General features: G+C 41.3%; 1 protein-coding gene across 14 annotated transcripts in view; it reads left to right on the top strand.

Moving 5' to 3' along the window:
* The window catches only part of Fas3 (fasciclin 3), a 160979-nt gene that overhangs the window by 74422 nt on the left and 65297 nt on the right, over positions 1-21260 (top strand). For all 14 annotated transcript variants that reach the window (XM_070090866.1, XM_070090865.1, XM_070090868.1 and 11 more), the window contains exons 3-5: positions 12265-12439; positions 14395-14579; positions 16972-17104. In XM_070090866.1, coding sequence (XP_069946967.1) covers positions 12265-12439; positions 14395-14579; positions 16972-17104 — 493 coding nt within the window. The remainder of the gene's footprint in view (positions 1-12264; positions 12440-14394; positions 14580-16971; positions 17105-21260) is intronic.

Raw genomic sequence — 21260 nt, 5'->3', positions numbered from 1 at the left:
TTTACAGAGTTAGTGACAGTTTAATCACCTACCCAGTAAATTAACGTTCAGTTGAGCGTTTACTATCGTAGCCTATATATACCTTTGGGGCCGTCACCTGGAGTTTACCTGGAGAGAGTTCTGGGGGTCAACGCCCCCGCGGCCCGGTCTGTGACCAGGCCTCCTGGTGGATCAGAGCCTGATCAACCAGGCTGTTGCTGCTGGCTGCACGCAAACCAACGTACGAGCCACAGCCCGGCTGGTCAGGAACCGACTTTAGGTGCTTGTCCAGTGCCAGCTTGAAGACTGCCAGGGGTCTGTTGGTAATCCCCCTTATGCATGCTGGGAGGCAGTTGAACAGTCTCGGGCCCCTGACACTTATTGTATGGTCTCTTAACGTGCTAGTGACACCCCTGCTTTTCATTGGGGGGATGGTGCATCGTCTGCCAAGTCTTTTGCTTTCGTAGTGAGTGATTTTCGTGTGCAAGTTCGGTACTAGTCCCTCTAGGATTTTCCAGGTGTATATAATCATGTATCTCTCCCTCCTGCGTTCCAGGGAGTACAGGTTTAGGAACCTCAAGCGCTCTCAGTAATTGAGGTGTTTTATCTCCGTTATGCGCGCCGTGAAGGTTCTCTGTACATTTTCTAGGTCAGCAATTTCACCAGCCTAGATAGAACAAGTGACCTGAAGAGTGTCATCATGGGCTTGGCCTCCCTAGTTTTGAAGGTTCTCATTATCCATCCTGTCATTTTTCTAGCAGATGCGATTGATACAATGTTATGGTCCTTGAAGGTGAGATCCTCCGACATGATCACTCCCAGGTCTTTGACGTTGGTGTTTCGCTCTATTTTGTGGCCAGAATTTGTTTTGTACTCTGATGAAGATTTAATTTCCTCGTGTTTACCATATCTGAGTAATTGAAATTTCTCATCGTTGAACTTCATATTGTTTTCTGCAGCCCACTGAAAGATTTGGTTGATGTCCGCCTGGAGCCTTGCAGTGTCTGCAATGGAAGACACTGTCATGCAGATTCGGGTGTCATCTGCAAAGGAAGACACAGTGCTGTGGCTGACATCCTTGTCTATGTCGGATATGAGGATGAGGAACAAGATGGGAGCGAGTACTGTGCCTTGTGGAACAGAGCTTTTCACCGTAGCTGCCTCGGACTTTACACTGTTGACGACTACTCTCTGTGCTCTGTTAGTGAGGAAATTATAGATCCATCGACCGACTTTTCCTGTTATTCCTTTAGCACGCATTTTGTGCGCTATTACGCCATGGTCACACTTGTCGAAGGCTTTTGCAAAGTCTGTATATATTACATCTGCATTATTTTTGTCTTCTAGTGCATTTAGGACCTTGTCGTAGTGATCCAATAGTTGAGACAGACAGGAGCGACCTGTTCTAAACCCATGTTGCCCTGGGTTGTATAACTGATGAGTTTCTAGATGGGTGGTGACCTTGCTTCTTAGGACCCTTTCAAAGATTTTTATGATATGGGATGTTACTGCTATTGGTCTGTAGTTCTTTGCTGTTGCTTTACTGCCCCCTTTGTGGAGTGGGGCTATGTCTGTTGTTTTTAGTAACTGTGGGACGACCCCCGTGTCCATGCTCCCTCTCCATAGGATGGAAAAGGCTCGTGATAGGGGCTTTTTGCAGTTCTTGATGAACACGAAGTTTCATGAGTCTGGCCCTGGGGCAGAGTGCATGGGCATGTCATTTATCGCCTGTTCGAAGTCATTTGGCGTCAGGATAACATCGGATAGGCTTGTGTTAATCAAATTTTGTGGCTCATAAAAAAATCATTTTGATCTTCGACTCTGTCTGGTTAGCGGCTTGCTAAAAACTGAGTCATATTGGGACTTGAGTAGCTCACTCATTTCCTTGCTGTCATCTGTGTATGACCCATCTTGTTTAAGTAGGGGCCCAATACTGGACGTTGTTCTCGACTTTGATTTGGCATAGGAGAAGAAATACTTTGGGTTTCTTTCGATTTCATTTATGGCTTTTAGTTCTTCCCGCGATTCCTGACTCCTATAAGATTCCTTTAGCTTAAGTTCGATGCTTGCTATTTCTCTGACCAGTGTCTCCCTACGCATTTCAGATATATTGACCTCTTTTAGCCGCTCTGTTATTCTTTTCCGTCGCCTGTAAAGGGAGCGCCTGTCTCTTTCTATTTTACATCTACTACTCCTTTTTCTTAGAGGAATAAGCCTTGTGCATACATCGAGTGCCACCAAGTTAATCTGTTCTAGGCATAAGTTGGGGTCTGTGTTGCTTAGTATATCTTCCCAGCTTATGTCGGTTAGGACTTAAGATAAGATAAGATAAGATTTCGTTCGGATTTTTAACCCCGGAGGGTTAGCCACCCAGGATAACCCAAGAAAGTCAGTGCGTCATCGAGGACTGTCTAACTTATTTCCATTGGGGTCCTTAATCTTGTCCCCCAGGATGCGACCCACACCAGTCGACTAACACCCAGGTACCTATTTGCTGCTAGGTGAACAGGACAATAGGTGTAAGGAAACGTGTCGAAATGTTTCCACCCGCCGGGAATCGAACCCGGGCCCTCCGTGTGTGAAGCGGGAGCTTTAGCCACCAGGCCACCGGGCTCACTTGGTTTACTTGGTCCCACTTTATGTTTTTGTTATTGAAGTTGAATTTGGTGAATGCTCCCTCGTGACTAGTCTCATTATGTCGGTCTGGGGCTCCACGCATACATGTCTGAACCTCAATTATGTTGTGATCTGAGTATATTGTTTTTGATATGGTGACATTTCTTATCAGATCATCATTGTTAGTGAAGATGAGGTCTAGTGTATTCTCCAGTCTAGTAGGCTCTATTATTTGCTGGTTTAAATTGAATTTTGTGCTGAGATTTAAAAGCTCGTGTGAGTGTGAGTTTTCATCAGAGCTGCCTCCTGGTGTTATTACTGCAACAATATTATTTGCTATACTGTATTCCTCCATTTTAGGTGCCTTAAGTTGAAATCCCCCAGGAGCAAGATGTTGGGTGCAGGAGCTGGAAGATTTTCCAGACAGTGGTCAATTTTTAACAACTGTTCCTGGAATTGCTGGGATGTTGCATCCGGAGGCTTGTAGACTACCACAATGACTAGGTTTTGGTTCTCGACCTTTACTGCTAAAACTTCCACCACATCATTTGAGGCATTAAGCAGTTCTGTGCAAACAAGTGACTCTGCAATGTACAGCCCCCCCCCCGTTTTGCCTGTTCACTCTGTCACATCTGTATAGGTTGTAACCTGGGATCCATATTTCGTTGTCCAAGTGATCCCTTATGCGGGTCTTAGTGAAAGCCGCGAACATTGCCTTTGCCTCTGCAAGCAGTCCACGGATGAAAGGTATTTTGTTGTTTGTTGCTGGCTTTAGACCCTGTATATTTGCAAAGAAGAATGTCATCGGACTGGTGGTATTGTTGGTACTGGGGGGGGGGATTTTTTTTTCCGGCATTAGTATCTGTATCTGTTGGTTTGGAGTGGAGGCCATCGACTGTGGTTCCACTCCAGGAATGACTGGATTTGGTGTACGATTTCTGCCATTTCCTGCCAGTTTTTTTTTCCTTCCTGGCACTAAAAACCTCTCCCTCTTGAGTGGCTGTGACTACCCAGGTTTTCCCATGGCCTGGATGTTTTGTATCTTTTTGTCCCCTTTAGATAGTGTGCCTGGCAATTTAAGTTATAGTACAGTCTTTCCTGTACTGAAGAGGTACACAGTTCAGTGTGAAAAAGCTTACAGGAAGGGAATTTGCATTTTCCTGTTGTCATATGGGCATGGCATTTTCTATGCCTGCAGATACCAAGTGCATAGTATGTGCACAGGCTTGGTTTCCGTTTGCCTTGGGTTTCTGTGACTGTATTTCCTGTTGGTGCATGTTTCCCTGTCTTACTCCTATCCTCTCTAGCACCAACAATGGAGCTCCCACCAGTTGTTTTTGGTAATATATCCTCACTATTGCTAGTGGAGTCCTCTTGTTTGCTATTTCCTGCGGTATTTCTAGTTTGCAATATTGGTTTTATCTTATCTTTGACTACACTTGTTTCCCTACTACATCTCCTGTCCCCTATGAGGTCATTTATATGTATTCCTTCCTGCGTATAATTCCCGACTACCTGGACATGAGAATATTCTGAGACAACCTGCCTTTCTAATTTAGCCATTGTTATTAGTGTAAAATTTGTGATATATTGTTTATTTACAGCTTCTTTGAACGTGTGATATAATGTACTGTACATTAGATATTTTGAAACTGTGACGTACCTTTTTAATAGTGCTACTCGGCAAACGTTATGTTGTAACCGTGACTTAATTAAACTTCTAGTACGTGAAGACCTAAAATGATCTAAAGGAAGTAGCCAAATAACACCAAAAAATCAAGAGATCCACAAATAACGACACCACGCGTTCCTGGGCACACAGCCACCGCCCTTCCTCCCCAATCCATTAGCCCTTAAACTGTCCAAGCAGATCTACGTTTGCATGCGTAGTGCTCCAAAAGTACCTGGAGTTTACCTGGAGAGAGTTCCGGGGGTCAACGCCCCCGCGGCCCGGTCTGTGACCAGGCCTCCTGGTGGATCAGAGCCTGATCAACCAGGCTGTTGCTGCTGGCTGCACGCAAACAAACGTACGAGCCACAGCCCGGCTGATCCGGAACTGATTTTAGGTGCTTGTCCAGTGCCAGCTTGAAGACTGCCAGGGGTCTGTTGGTAATCCCCCTTATGTGTGCTGGGAGGCAGTTGAACAGTCTCGGGCCCCTGACACTTATTGTATGGTCTCTTAACGTGCTAGTGACACCCCTGCTTTTCATTGGGGGGATGGTGCATCGTCTGCCAAGTCTTTTGCTTTCGTAGTGAGTGATTCTCGTGTGCAAGTTCGGTACTAGTCCCTCTAGGATTTTCCAGGTGTATATAATCATGTATCTCTCCCTCCTGCGTTCCAGGGAATACAGGTTTAGGAACCTCAAGCGCTCCCAATAATTGAGGTGTTTTATCTCTGTTATGCGCGCCGTGAAAGTTCTCTGTACATTTTCTAGGTCGGCAATTTCACCTGCCTTGAAAGGTGCTGTTAGTGTGCAGCAATATTCCAGCCTAGATAGAACAAGTGACCTGAAGAGTGTCATCATGGGCTTGGCCTCCCTAGTTTTGAAGGTTCTCATTATCCATCCTGTCATTTTTCTAGCAGATGCGATTGATACAATGTTATGGTCCTTGAAGGTGAGATCCTCCGACATGATCACTCCCAGGTCTTTGACGTTGGTGTTTCGCTCTATTTTGTGGCCAGAATTTGTTTTGTACTCTGATGAAGATTTAATTTCCTCATGTTTATCATATCTGAGTAATTGAAATTTCTCATCGTTGAACTTCATATTGTTTTCTGCAGCCCACTGAAAGATTTGGTTGATGTCCGCCTGGAGCTTTGCAGTGTCTGCAATGGAAGACACTGTCATGCAGATTCGGGGGTCATCTGCAAAGGAAGACACGGTGCTGTGGCTGACATCCTTGTCTATGTCGGATATGAGGATGAGGAACAAGATGGGAGCGAGTACTGTGCCTTGTGGAACAGAGCTTTTCACCGTAGCTGCCTCGGACTTTACTCTGTTGACGACTACTCTCTGTGTTCTGTTAGTGAGGAAATTATAGATCCATCGACCGACTTTTCCTGTTATTCCTTTAGCACGCATTTTGTGCGCTATTACGCCATGGTCACACTTGTCGAAGGCTTTTGCAAAGTCTGTATATATTACATCTGCATTCTTTTTGTCTTCTAGTGCATTTAGGACCTTGTCGTAGTGATCCAATAGTTGAGACAGACAAGAGCGACCTGTTCTAAACCCATGTTGCCCTGGGTTGTGTAACTGATGGGTTTCTAGATGGGTGGTGATCTTGCTTCTTAGGACCCTTTCAAAGATTTTTATGATATGGGATGTTAGTGCTATTGGTCTGTAGTTCTTTGCTGTTGCTTTACTGCCCCCTTTGTGGAGTGGGGCTATGTCTGTTGTTTTTAGTAACTGTGGGACGACCCCCGTGTCCATGCTCCCTCTCCATAGGATGGAAAAGGCTCGTGATAGGGGCTTCTTGCAGTTCTTGATGAACACAGAGTTCCATGAGTCTGGCCCTGGGGCAGAGTGCATGGGCATGTCATTTATCGCCTGTTCGAAGTCATTTGGCGTCAGGATAACATCGGATAGACTTGTGTTCATCAAATTTTGTGGCTCTTTCATAAAAAATTCATTTTGATCTTCGACTCTCAGTCTGGTTAGCGGCTTGCTAAAAACTGAGTCATATTGGGACTTGAGTAGTTCACTCATTTCCTTGCTGTCATCCGTGTAGGACCCATCTTGTTGAAGTAGGGGCCCAATACTGGACGTTGTTCTCGATTTTGATTTGGCATAGGAGAAGAAATACTTTGGGTTTCTTTCGATTTCATTTATGGCTTTTAGTTCTTCCCGCGATTCCTGACTCCTAAAGGATTCTTTTAGCTTAAGTTCGATGCTTGCTATTTCTCTGACCAGTGTCTCCCTACGCATTTCAGATATATTGACCTCTTTTAGCCGCTCTGTTATTCTTTTCCGTCGCCTGTAAAGGGAGCGCCTGTCTCTTTCTGTTTTACATCTACTCCTCCTTTTTCTTAGAGGAATAAGCCTTGTGCATACATCGAGTGCCACCGAGTTAATCTGTTCTAGGCATAAGTTGGGGTCTGTGCTGCTTAGTATATCTTCCCAGCTTATATCGGTTAGGACTTGGTTTACTTGGTCCCACTTTATGTTTTTGTTATTGAAGTTGAATTTGGTGAATGCTCCCTCGTGACTAATCTCATTATGTCGGTCTGGGGCTCCGCGCATACATGACTGAACCTCAATTATGTTGTGATCTGAGTATATTGTTTTTGATATGGTAACATTTCTTATCAGATCATCATTGTTAGTGAAGATGAGGTCTAGTGTATTCTCCAGTCTAGTAGGCTCTATTATTTGCTGGTTTAAATTGAATTTTGTGCAGAGATTTAAAAGCTCGCGTGAGTGTGAGTTTTCATCAGAGCTGCCTCCTGGTGTTATTACTGCAACAATATTATTTGCTATATTCCTCCATTTTAGGTGCCTTAAGTTTTTTTTATATATATTTTCAAATATAACAAAAAAAGTAGATCAAAGTTTTTTACACGTTTTCAAATGTAAAAAAAAAATCTACTTTTTTTACATACTTTCAAATGTTGAAAAAACGTAGATCTACGTTTGGACAGTTTAAGGGTTAAGGTTTCTATGCAAGCTAAGAAGGCAGGTGATGAAAGTTAGGGCTCACAGCATCGTGGTGGTGGAGAATCTGGAGTAAAGGCAAGGAAACTGGCGGTTATATAGGCGTCAGTGGATAGGGACGTGTAGCACTAACTCCAAGGCTGAGGGACTGGTTACCTCATCTTTTGTATATAGTTCTACTGTCTTCTAATTATGTCCTAGAATCTATATTGATGAAGCCACTGGATGGCGAAACGTCTACAATAAAGATATCCAGATGTTGCACATGTCTAAACTTTCATGTTGTCGGTATTTTATACCTTTCTTGCACAAGGTAGGTGATCATAATATGACAACACCTGCACCAGTAACGTAATAAAAGAGAAGAAGAAACACGGCAGAGATTAACATATGGCTGCCACCCAACTGAACATAGTATGTGGCAACAGCTGGCGTCAACATCCACCATTGCCATAGTTAACACAACTAAAACAGCCTTTATCCCAAACAAAGCTGCACCACCAATGAAACAACTTTTCTGTTAACTTTTTAAACATTGATCTATGCCGTCCATCAAAAACAAGAATGAATGTAAGCTATCTAATAACGTACAAAGTTCCAGGAAGAGTTATTGAGGTACGATTTTGTTAGCATTCTTAATCCGCAAGGATAGCTACCTAGGATAACCAAATAGCCAGTGTGTCATCGGGGACTTGTTTTCATTGGGGTTCTTTAATCTTGTTCCACAGCAGTCGGCTAACACCCAGGTACCTACTTACAGCTAGGTGAATACGGGTGTAGGGAAACATGCCTAATGTGTCACTCATGCCGGAAATTGATACAGGACCCTCAGTGAGTGAGCAGATGATGCGACCAGCCTAACCATCAAAAATGGCCGAATTTGAAGACATTGTGATGACCCATCAGCCATGTTATATGATATACAGGAAAAAAGTGGTCAAACATGAGGAAACTAACTACATCGGGTGAATTAGGAACTAATAGCCAGATAATAAAACTTTTTTTCATATAATACAGCCCTTCAAAATGAACATTTACTCAGCGTAGATGAAACTGAGCAACAAGAACATAACATAAAAAAAGAAGGAACACTGCAGCAGGCCTACTGGTCCATGCAAGGCAGGTCCAAGTCTCCTACTGGCTTAAGCCAGTGCCCCAACCTAGTCAGGTCAGGTCACATTCACTTAAGAAAGGAACACGGCAACTGACCTAGTAGCACAAGCTAATCAGGTCCAACTCGCACCCACCCACCCACACCCACTCGTGTATTTATCTAACCTATTTTTAAAACTGCACAATGTTTTAGCCTCTATAACTGTACTCGGGAGTTCGTTCCACTCATCCATAACTCTATTACCAAACCAGTGCTTTCCCATATCCTTCCTGAATCTGAATTTTTCCAACTTAAAAGCCATTGCTGCGAGTCCTGTCTATGCTAGATATTTTTAGCACGCTATTTACATCCCCCTTATTTATTTATTACTGGGAGCGCTTTGAAGTTCCAGAACCTGTACTCCCTGGAATGCAGGCAGGAGAGATACATGTTTATATACACCTGGAAAATCCTAGAGGGACTAGTACCGAACTTGCACACGAAAATCACTCGCAATGAAAACAAGACTCGGCAGACGATGCAACATCCCCCCAATGAAAAGCGCGGGTGGCACTAGCACGTTAAGAGACAATACAATAAGTGTCAGGGGCCCAAGACTGTTCAACTGCCTCCCAGCATACATAAGGGGGATTACCAGTAGACCCCTGGCAGTCTTCAAGCAGGCACTGGACAAGCACCTAAAGTCGGTATCTGACCAGCCGGGCTGTGGCTCGTACGTTGGATTGCGTGCAGCCAGCAGTAACAGCCTGGTTGATCAGGCTCTGATCAACCAAGAGGCCTGGTCACAGACCGGGCCGTGGGGACGTTGACCCCCGGAACTCTCTCCAGGTAAACTCCAGGTATTCCTGTCTTCCATTTATACACCGCAATCATATCTCCTCAAATTCTACGCCTTTCTAGAGAATGCAGATTCAGGTCCCTCAGTCTATCCTCGTAGGGAAGATTTCTGATACATGGGATCAACTTTGCCATCCTTCTTTGTACGTTTTCCAGAGCATTTATATCCATTCTTTAATATGGTGACCAAAACTGTGCAACATAGTCTAAATGAGGCCTAACCAAGGATGTATAGAGCTGAAGAACAACCTGAGGACTCCTATGATATGGAGCCAAGGATTCTGTTGGCTTTATTGTGAACACTTATGCACTGTTGTTTTGGTTTCAGATTACTGCTAACCAGAACTCCTAAATCTTTTTCGCAATCCATAATATTAAAATCTGCATTATTTAGTTTATATGTGGCATGGTTATTTTCCTGTCCAACATTTAGAACTTTGCATTTGTCTATATTAAACTGCATCTGTCACTTCTCTGACCACTGCATCAGTCTTATTTAAATCTTCTCGTCAGAATGAATTCGATAAATTAGACACATGTGCAACTCTTGGGTATCTTTATTGAGGAAACGTTTCGCCACACAGTGGCTTCATCAGTCCATACATAGGAGAAACTTGAAGAACAGGAGGAGAATGAGGTAATCAGTCCCTCAACCTTGAGTCGATGTGTTCAGTCCATCAATCTTGAGTAGAATACGGCAGATGAGCGGAGAAGCCACTGATGAAGCCACTGTGTGGCGAAACGTTTGCTCAATAAAGATACCCAAGAGTTGCACATGTGTCTAATTTATCAACATGTCGGTTCTCTGAACCATTCATCTACAAACCTGTCAGACACTGCAACTTCTTGGGATCTTAATACTTAGGAATTAAAGTCAGTTCTGGATCAGCCGGGCTGTGGCTCGTATGTTGGTTTGCGTGCAGCCAGCAGCAACAGCCTGGTTGATCAGGCTCTGATCCACCAGGAGGCCTGGTCTCAGACCTGGCCGCGGGGGCGTTGACCCCCGGAACTCTCTCCAGGTAAACTCCAGGTAAACTGAACACATCGACTCAAGGTTGAGGGACTGATTACCTCATTCTCCTCCTGTTCTTCAAGTTTCTCCTATGTATGGACTGATGAAGCCACTGTGTGGCAAAACGTTTCCTCAATAAAGATACCCAAGAGTTGCACATGTGTCTAATTTATCAACATGTCGGTTCTCTGAACCATTCATCTACAAACCTGTCAGACACTGCAACTTCTTGGGATCTTAATACTTAGGAATTCTTCGCTTGCCTAATTCTTGGGCACAACCTACTTCCACATTGAACAAATGTAAAACCACCTATGACTGCTGCACCTCTCCTGCCATACGGTTTATAAGCTGCTTCTCCGCTCATCTGCCGTATTCTACTCAAGATTGATGGACTGAACACATCGACTCAAGGTTGAGGGACTGATTACCTCATTCTCCTCCTGTTCTTCAAGTTTCTCCTATGTATGGACTGATGAAGCCACTGTGTGGCGAAACGTTTCCTCAATAAAGATACCCAAGAGTTGCACATGTGTCCAATTTATCAACATGTCGGTTCTCTGAACCATTCATCTACAGAATGAATTCGATGGCCTATTTTGGTGTCATCAGCAAACTTGCTTATGTCATTCTTTATGCCCTCATGTATGTCGTTTATGTAGATTGTGAACAACAGGGGGCCCAACACTGACCCCTGTGAAATTTGCCAGTCTCCAAGTAAACACTATGATGATATCACCGTTCTGTTTTTTTTTTGTTTTTTTGTAGATGTTTCACCAACCATTGGCATTATAAATAAAATACTACAGTGGTTGGTGGATGTATTTGGGAGGATATGTAAAAGAAGGAAATTAAAAAAATGAACATTGGGAAAAGCAAGGTGATGAGGGGTAACAAAAAATTTAGGTAATGAAAGATTAGATAACAGATTGGAGAGAGGGAGTATGAAATAAGTGAATGTGTTCAGATATTTGAGTGGGGACTTGTCACCAGGTGGGTGTATGAAAGACGTTGTGAACCATAGATGATGATGGGAAAAAGATGAGTGGTGCATTGAAGCATCTGTGGAGACAAACCCCTCAAGGAAGGCTCCTTGATGCTGGTGAGGGGCTCTTGATTCAGGGAATTGGATCTGTGCTCCAGTTGTACAAGGATACTTAAGGAATGCAAGATGGAGCTTAGTCAGCCATTAACGAGTGTATTCAATGCGTCCATCCTTACCAGTGTTGTGCCAGAGTTGTGGAAGATGGCTAATGTGGTTCCTATATTCAAATCAGGGGATAAGTCCACTCCTTCAAATTACCGTCCAATAAGCCTGACGTCTATAGTGGGCAAGTTATTGGAGTCAATTATAGCTGACATTATCAGAAGTCACCTTGAAGAGCATAACTTGATAAATGAATCTCAGCATGGATTCACGAGAGGTCGTTCCTGCCTGACAAACTTGCTGACGTTCTTCAATAGAACATTTGAGGCAGTTGACAGTGATAAGGAGTATGATATTGTTTATTTGGATTTTAGTAAAGCCTTCGACAGAGTACCTCACAAGAGACTTAAGAAAAGTGGCAGCTCATGGTATAGGAGGTAAAGTTCTAGCATGGATTGAGGCATGGCTTACCAATAGAAAGCAGAGGGTTAGTTTGTGCCACTGACCAGTGCTTGTTACATCTTTGTTTTTGAGTATTTATGGCCCATCCATACAGAGAGGCACTATTGTCTTGTCATGAGTTTAAGACTGAGGACTCAAATATTTTGCATTCTGGTAGGATTACTTTTCTTTCATTTCTGTTTAATGAACATGTTTGATGATGGTAAATATTACTCTCAGTATACACTTATCCTTACTTACATATATGACAGTTCTTATTCCTGTAATGTTTTGTTTCCTATATTGATGACAGGTCTTGGACCAGGCTGTGGGGCCCTATAATACCTCAGAACTTTTAACAGATTCGAGAGAGAGCCTAACTAATAATTATGATAAGTGCTACAATATTGTGTGTAATAAATATTTTATGGTTTAATAACAAGTAAATATCTTTCCCCAATAGGTTGAAGATGTGTACAGCAATGTCTTTGATGGAGTGAGCAAGCCAGTAAACACTGTAGGAAATGAATGTGGCATCGTCATAAATTCTGCTGACATTGGACACCATGGCCAATGGACGTGCAAAGTTTTTGTTGTTGGAAAGTCCCTCGTTGGAACCAAGAATGTGATAGTTACTAGTAAGTAAGGTTACTTATTGTATTACTCTTCCAGTTTAGTCTAAGGAAATACAGTATTAGACAAAAGCAAACTGGAACCAAATCATTTAGTCATATTTGTAAAAAGCAAACCAAATGTCAGACAAAATACAAAGAATTAAGAATGACAACATAACTGCAGAAATGGAAGAGGAAATTTGAGGTACTAAAGTTTACAAAAGATAGTTGATATGTAGTAGATCTATAACCCAAACAGAAAATTGAGTTAGAGGTTGTTGAGGTACCCAAAGAGGTAGTGAAGATATTATTTTTGGAGGTTGACAAGAAAAATGCAATAGAATCAGATAAGATAATACCTGCAGTTTTTAAATAAATCACAAAACTGCAATATTGGCTTTAGAAATATTTTAGGATTTCCCTATATGAGGGTAATTTGACAGGCTGATGGAAGGTGACATACATTGTGCCAATACAATGCTATTTAAAAAAGTTGACTGGGAACTTTCTATAAACTATATGCCAGTTTTACTTGTAAGCATAAAAATATTGGAAAAAGATACCAGAGAAAGTGAATAAGAATCTAGGAGAGGAATAACTTACTGACCAAAAAATTTGGCTTCAATTCAGCTGAAACTAAAGCAAATATATGCTGCATGCTAACTAGTGTAAAATAGCTTTGAAATATGGATGGATGGTTGTTAATAAGCTTAACTACATATATTAGGCCAAAAATTGGAATATGCAATTGCTGTGTGGTGTTCACACCTGAAAAAGAAATTTGGATTAGACTAAATTTCAAGGAAGAGCTACAAAGTATGACTATGGCAAAAGGTTGAGAGCACTAAAGATGCTCTCACTGGTTGACACAAAAGGAGTTATGATAGGTACAGTTTCTCCTCACTTAGCGACGTACTTGTTTAGCGACGCCTTGGACTTATGACTGGCTCTCTGACCAGTATTTATACCTAAATATAATGTATATTAGAGCTGATTTCCTCAATTCTGTTTATTACAGTTTACAATACACTGCTGTATAAACATTTAAAAATATTCTAGAAATGTTATAAATGGTGTAAAGGTGACATTAAAACAATATCAAAGATGGTTGACACATCCACAAATCGTTTAGCGATGAATTCGTTTACCGATGGGGGTCTTAGGTCCCTGTCTCTGTCATTAAGTGAGGAGAGGCTGTATTAGGTTGGAAAATTATATGAAACACTAGATAAGGTTTTCAAGTATCTTCAGCAAAGTAACCAAGAGGCCAGATATAAATTAGTGGGTAAGAAAGTGGAGCTGAAGGGATGCTTGGAATAATTTTACAAACAGAATTGTTGAAGAATGTGATAAATTGGAAGAGAAAGTATTAAGTGCAACATCCATTTGAAATTAAAAAAAAAAAAAATTAACTCAAAGTGGAAACCATGGGCATGGTTTTGTTTCTGTAGCTACAAATGGGTACTTGTTAGGGATTCCTGTAATGCTGGATTTTCATTCTCTCGATACTAATTTCATTTTGATTTTTGTGACTTGTTTGAGGTGTCACTTTTAATTTTTGTGACGATATTTTTTCATATTAAAATGTTCAGCAGTACAAAAATGTTCAACAAGTGATTTAACTAAAGTAAAGTAAAATAAAAGGTTTATTTCTCTGTAAAGGTTACAGTATGTAATTACAATTTTGGTTTGCTAAGTAAAAAGAAAGCCACTATCATGCTGGGGCATGATTAATTATTATTAACTTTGTTTTTTATCAGTGTTAATACTGTAATATATGGAATATAACAACATGGTAGTACTTTAAAATTTATTATGATACTGCATTATTATAAATGTTCACTTTAATGCAAGCTATTTAATGCATTACTATTTTAGTTAGAATTAAATTAACTGTTTTGTTAAATGTGAAAATTTATACAATGTCAAAAGACATGAACCAAGCAATGTCTCATTCTCAATATTAATTTATTTTTCAGTAAAGCCTACTAGTCCAATCCTTGAAGTGGATAGCAGCCGAGGTTTAGTAGTGACAAATGAGGATGAAACGCCAGTTAAATGCTCAGTAGCGGCAGCTAGGCCGGCCGTTGGCATCCGTTGGTACTTGGGAGATAGAGACATTACTGTATCTGCTGAAACAGAAGAAACACCAACAGACAAAGGGGTGAGGATTCCTTTAAATGAAATAATATTAAGTTGCAGGAGAGATAATTGAAATAATATATGCTAAGACACCTTATGAAAGAAGCATTGTAGAATAGAACGGTGAACACATGATACAGTGCGATATAAATAGAGGAGAAAATATGCAAGCATGTTGGCTAAAAATGTTTGAAGGTCATTGTCAGTTCAAAGATTTTTAACAGAAAATTAAGGCTTAGATGTTACTTGATAACTTGCTGTATGCTGTGTTGAGCACATCATGCTTGGTGGAGCTTATTTTATAATAGATAGGTGATATAACAAATTTCATTATATACTTAGATTATGCTGCACTTTGTTCTGGCAAATAAGGAATGTCTGATAAACCATTTTGAGGTTAATGATGAGCTTGGAGGAAGGGATCACAAATTACTGTCAGTATTTCGTGGAACTATCTAAATAACGATAAAGTTAAAGCTCTTAGTTTTTGTGTCACTTTTAAGATGAGAGGTTACCTGAACAGTGTTGATTGAGGTTACTTCTCTAGGGTTTATCAGGGGAGGCCTGACAGCTGTTGGTGATGGCTACCAATATGGCATGACCCTAAATGCACAAATAACTCGCATATAGGAGAATGTAACTGAAAACAATACGTATTTACCTGAAGAGGGTTTCGGGGGTCAATGCCCCCACGGCTCGGTCTGAGACCAGGCCTTATGGTGGATCAGGGTGTGATCAACCAGGCTGTTAGTGCTGGCCGCATGCAAGCTGGTTGGTCAGGTACTAACTTTAAGTGCCTGTCCAGTGTCTTCTTAAAGACAGCCAGGGGTCTGTTGGTAATCCCCCTTATGTATGCTGGGAGGCAGTTGTGTGACATTTATTGTGTTGTCTCTCGATGTACTTGTGGCGCTCTTGCTTTTCATTGGGCGGAATGTTGCATCTGCTGCCGAGTCTTTTGCTTTCATAGGGAGTGATTTTCATGTGCAGGTTTGGTACCAATTCCTCCAGGACCTTCCAATTGTATACGTATCATCGTGTATCTCTCTTGCCTGCATTCCAGGGAATACAGATCAAGGACCTTCAATCGTTCCCAGTAATTTAGGTGCCTTATGGTACTTACTTGTGCCATGAAAGTTTATTGTATACTCTCCAGGTCCACAATGTCGCCAGCCTTGAAGGGAGCCGTTAGTGTACAGCAATATTCCAGCCTAGAGAGCACAAGTGATTTGAAGAGAACCGTAATGGGCTTGGTGTGTCTAGCCTTACGATATTAATTCATTCCAGAAGTCTGTTCGGGTGCCGTTACCGAACGAATTTGTTCCCATAAGGAATATTGTAAATTAGATTAGTCCGTTTCCGACCCCCAAAAATACACGTAGAAAAGCACTTGCAAAAATGCACGTACATAATTATTCGAGTTGGGCGCTGATTATAAGGCAGGGGTCCACTGTATATACACAAGACGTACCTGAAATCTTGCACGTTTGAGACAAAAAAGACACCAGCTCTCCTACCATCATGTAAAACAGTTACAGGCTTCTGTTTTACTCACTTGGCAGAACTGTAGTACCTTCTTGGGCAATTGCACTCTACCAGTCTACAGTGTACTACCTAGGATTTTTAAACTGATAATGGTCATCTTCCTATTTGTTTTACTTAATGCTATATATTTCTAGTAAACAAATACAGTACTGAACATGTCCTTAACCGCTAAACGGTCCAAACGTATGTATACGTTCACTCGCGTAGCGCCCCAAATTTTTTGAGGAAAAAAAAAAATTAATAGGAAAAGAGAGTACATATATGGTACCCAGGCATCATCAATTATTTTAATATGGTGCACAGTGAGTGCGCACACCCATTCTCTCATGTCTAGGTGACTCAGGCTAATTGTGGCAGTGTTGAATGAATGACAAAGAAAACGTATACTATATACGTTTGGGACGCTACGCATGTGAATGTATATATACGTTTGGACCGTTTAAGGGTTAAATATTTAAAAAAAAAAAAAATTCTCAACAAACCGGCCGTATCCCACCAAGACAGGGTGGCCCAAAAAGAAAAAAAACTTCTTAAATTTAGTAATCTATACAGGAGAAGGGATTACTAGCCCCTTGCTCCTGGCATTTTAGTCGCCTCTTACAACATGCATGGCTTACGGAGGAAGAATTCTGGTCCACTTCCCCATGGAGATAAGAGGAAATAAACAAGAATAAGAACTAGAAAGAAAATAGAAGAAAACCCAGAGGGGTGTGTGTATATATATGCTTGTACATGTATGTGTAGTGTGACTTAAGTGTAAGTAGAAGTAGCAAGATGTATCTGAAATCTTGCATGTTCATGAGACAGAAAAAAGGACACCAGCTGTATACAGTACCAATGTGTAATCTTAGTATGATTTTGTATTTTTTCAGGGAATCTACAAGAGTGTGTCAACTCTGAGACGGACCTTTCAGCCTTCAGAAAATGGGCAGCTCTTAACTTGCAGTGTTACGCACAAGACACTTCCTGTGCCAGAAAATACTAGTATAGCTCTAAATGTTGTATGTAAGTACTGTACAATTAATGTTTGTAAAATAATGACTGCTCTTATTTCTGAGAGCATAGCCACAAATCAGGGGTATGTTTCTGTGCATGATCTGTTTACTTTTCGAAGCGTTTTCGATAGTGGATTGAGCTACAATGAGATTTTCAATGATGGTCCCATTCGATCAATCTGCTTGTTATGCACTACTCTATAGTGCTCTTCATGTCTTGGGAGACCGAGTCACTTGTATACGTACCTGTTGCCCAAGGCACAATGGTTTTTTTTAGTTTGCTGTCCATATGTTAATCTCAAGCCCCCAACAAAGTTGAGTAGCACTTGACTGAGAGTCACTGAAGCAATAGTTTGCGCACCAACCAAATACGTGCAGTTTAACCCACGTTTACGTGCGTAGCGCTCCAACCTTGATTTTCCCAATTTGAAAGCATATAAAAAAGTAGATCTATGTTTGGAGCCTGCAGCATGTCAATGTATATCTACGTTTGGACAGTTTAACCCTTTGGGGGTCAACAGGTCCTCTCAGAGACTTGTTCTCAAGGTTGGCCAAATTTAAAAAAAAAAAAAAAAAAAATTTCTTATGAAAAGATAGAGAATCTTTTCCTGATCATAATGACACCAAAAGTATGAAATTTGATGGAAAACTTACGGAATTATGCTCTCACGAAATTAGTGGTCTCGACGATGTGTATGCATCTGCGATTTTGCCCACTTTGAGCCCTATTTTCAGCCAATTCCAGTGTACTAGTCGATTGAGTACAAGAAACCACTCATTTACCGATTTCAACTATCCAATAAAGTGGTCGGAATTTAGCAATTTTGCCAAATTCACACAAATTTCAAAAGATGCCAATTTCCGAATAGGGTTCAGAATAAACACAAAAGACATTCCTGGCACTAAAATAACAAGTTCTCTGTTCATTAGTCACATCCCCAGGCCCCACTTATATTTCTTTGGCTTTCCACTTTGAATTCTTATTCTTGCAAAAAATAGAAGATTTACTGTTATGCAGACTACTGCATTAATGTAGAAATGGTATAAATAATATCAGTGCACTTGTGAAAGAATATAAGACTCGCTAGTTGACGTGTATTGGATGCTTGGTATGATTTGTTTACTTTTGAACTTTGGTAAAAATCGAACATTTCTGCTACTTTGAGCTCAATTTCACGGTATTTTTCATTGTGAAACCAGTCAAAATTATCTCAATTTCTGTAACATATTTTCCATTCTATAAAATGAGACAAGGAAAACTAGAATACAAACATAAATACCATACAAAAATACAGTGCAAAGTCGCTGTTTTAATCCAAAAACAGTCAGTTTTTTTTTCTCATTACACACTGTGTGCTGCAGGATTTTTTTTATACTGCGCACACTTACCACATAGACCCATTCTTTCATATGTAGGCCTACCAGCTTTCTCTCGCTAGATTTGAAGGCGCTAGAATTTAGGCGTACTAGTACGTCAATAACCCTGGTGCGTAAGCCGTACTAGTACGTCGAAAACCCTGAAAGGGTTAATGCAGCAAAATGAGTTTGTGAAATGCAGATTTCTGGAAATACTACGTATTTTTTATATTTCATCTATAATACTGATCACACTCAATGTTAGACTTCTTACTGAGCAGAGGGTTCAAACTTGTAGGAATCCAGTCCTGAAAATTAATAGGCCAGTGCATTTGCCTCTGTTATGATGATGACTATGGGACCCATGTTAATATTCCTAGTATGTATAGAAAAAATACACCAGATTTTTTTTTTTTAACAAGTCAGCTGTCTCCCACCGAGGCAGGGTGACCCAAAAAAGAAAATACTCTCATCATTCAACACTTTCACCTCACTCACACATAATCACTGTTTTTGAAGAGGTGCTCATAATACAACAGTTTAGAAGCATAACAAAGATACATAACATATCCCTCCAAACTGCCAATATCCCAAACCCCTCCTTTAAAGTGCAGGCATTGATTTGATGTATCTTATTAAATCACCATGGTCTAGTGGATAACACATTAGCCTGCTAGTTTTAGGATTGGCTTGCCAGGGATTTAAACCCTTTGTTCGGGCTTACAAACTTGTCATTGCAATATCTTGAGTGATACTGGTCATGAAATATCGTGTATGTATCCATGCCCTTGAGTGCTTTTGTATTTTTTTTATACTGTACTGCTGAGTTTCCAAACTTTACCCTAGACCACCATTTATAGGCCATGCACTCTGACCTCCATTTATGGATTGTCTACCAATATTGCAGAAAAAGTGGTACCCAAATGTGAATAATTAATTAAAGCTAATAGGGGAGATCTTTCAGAAAAAAAATATTGTATTATTGAAACATTAATTAAGAAGCAAAAGAAGAAAATTGAAAGTGAATACAGGAAAGAGTAAGGTTATGAGGATAACAAAAAGATTAGGTGATGAAAGATTGGATATCAGATTGGAGGGAGAGAGTATGGAGGAGGTGAATGTATTCAGATATTTGGGAGTGGATGTGTCAGCGGATGGGTCTATGAAAGATGAGGTGAATCATAGAATTGATGAGGGGAAAAGGGTGAGTGGTGCACTTAGGAGTCTGTGGAGACAAAGAACTTTGTCCATGGAGGCAAAGAGGGGAATGTATGAGAGTATAGTTTTACCAACGCTCTTATATGGGTGTGAAGCATGGGTGATGAATGTTGCAGCGAGGAGAAGGCTGGAGGCAGTGGAGATGTCATGTCTGAGAGCAATGTGTGGTGTGAATATAATGCAGAGAATTCGTAGTTTGGAAGTTAGGAGGAGGTGCGGGATTACCAAAACTGTTGTCCAGAGGGCTGAGGAAGGGTTGTTGAGGTGGTTCGGACATGTGGAGAGAATGGAGCGATACAAAATAACTTCAAGAGTGTATCAGTCTGTAGTGGAAGGAAGGCGGGGTAGGGGTCGGCCTAGGAAAGGTTGGAGGGAGGGGGTAAAGGAGGTTTTGTGTGCGAGGGGCTTGGACTTCCAGCAGGCACGCGTGAGCGTGTTTGGTAGGAGTGAATGGAGACAAATGGTTTTTAATACTTGATGTGCTGTTGGAGTGTGAGCAAAGTAACATTTATGAAGGGGTTCAGGGAAACCGGCAGGCCGGACTTGAGTCCTGGAGATGGGAAGTACAGTGCCTGCACTCTGAAGGAGGGGTGTTAATGTTGCAGTTTAAAAACTGTAGTGTAAAGCACCCTTCTGGCAAGACAGTGATGGAGTGAATGATGGTGAAAGTTTTTCTTTTTCGGGCCACCCTGCCTTGGTGGGAATCGGCCAGTGCGATAATAAAAAATAATAATTAAGAAGCCTATGAATTTGAGGGTAAAGGGTTTGCCTGCATACACTTAATACTTTCATCAGCCTTGTTAATAACAACTTTAAGGAAAGAAAGTTTACCTTTGGCTTCAAATTTGTGTTCTAATTTGTTGGAAGGATCCAAATTACTGTACATGTTTAAGGTAGTCTCATAATGTCTAGAATGTATGTGTGTGTGTGTGTGTGTGTGTGTGTGTGTGTGTGTGTGTGTGTGTGTGTGTGTGTGTGTGTGTGTGCTCACCTATTTGTACTCACCTATTTGTGGTTGCAGGGGTCGAGTCCTAGCTCCTGGCCCCGCCTCTTCACCGGTTGCTACTAGACCCTCTCTCTCCCCGCTCCATGAGCTTTATCAAACCTCGTCTTAAAACTGTGTATGGTTCCTGCCTCCACTACGTCATTTTCTAGGCTATTCCACTGCCTTACAACTCTATGACTGAAGAAATACTTCCTACTATCTCTCTGACTCATTTGTGTCTTCAACTTCCAATTGTGGCCTCTTGTTTCTGTGTCCCCTCCCTGGAACATCCTGTCCTTGTCCACCTTGTCTATTCCACGCAGTATTTTATATGTCGTTATCATGTCTCCCCTGACCCTCCTGTCCTCCAGTGTCGTCAGGCCGATTTCCCTTAATCTTTCTTCATAGGACATTCCCCTTAGCTCTGGAACTAACCTTGTTGCAAACCTTTGTACTTTCTCTAGTTTCTTGACGTGCTTTATCAAGTGCGGGTTCCAAACAGGTGCTGCATACTCCAGTATGGGCCTGACATACACGGTGTACAGTGTCTTGAATGATTCCTTACTAAGGTGTCGGAATGCTGTTCTCAGGTTTGCCAGGCGCCCAT

This window comes from Cherax quadricarinatus, chromosome 33 (assembly GCF_038502225.1).
Source record: "Cherax quadricarinatus isolate ZL_2023a chromosome 33, ASM3850222v1, whole genome shotgun sequence".
In the NCBI taxonomy this organism is placed as follows: domain Eukaryota; kingdom Metazoa; phylum Arthropoda; class Malacostraca; order Decapoda; family Parastacidae; genus Cherax; species Cherax quadricarinatus.
Note: the sequence above shows the minus strand (reverse complement) of the source record. Positions and strands in the feature narration are given on the sequence as shown.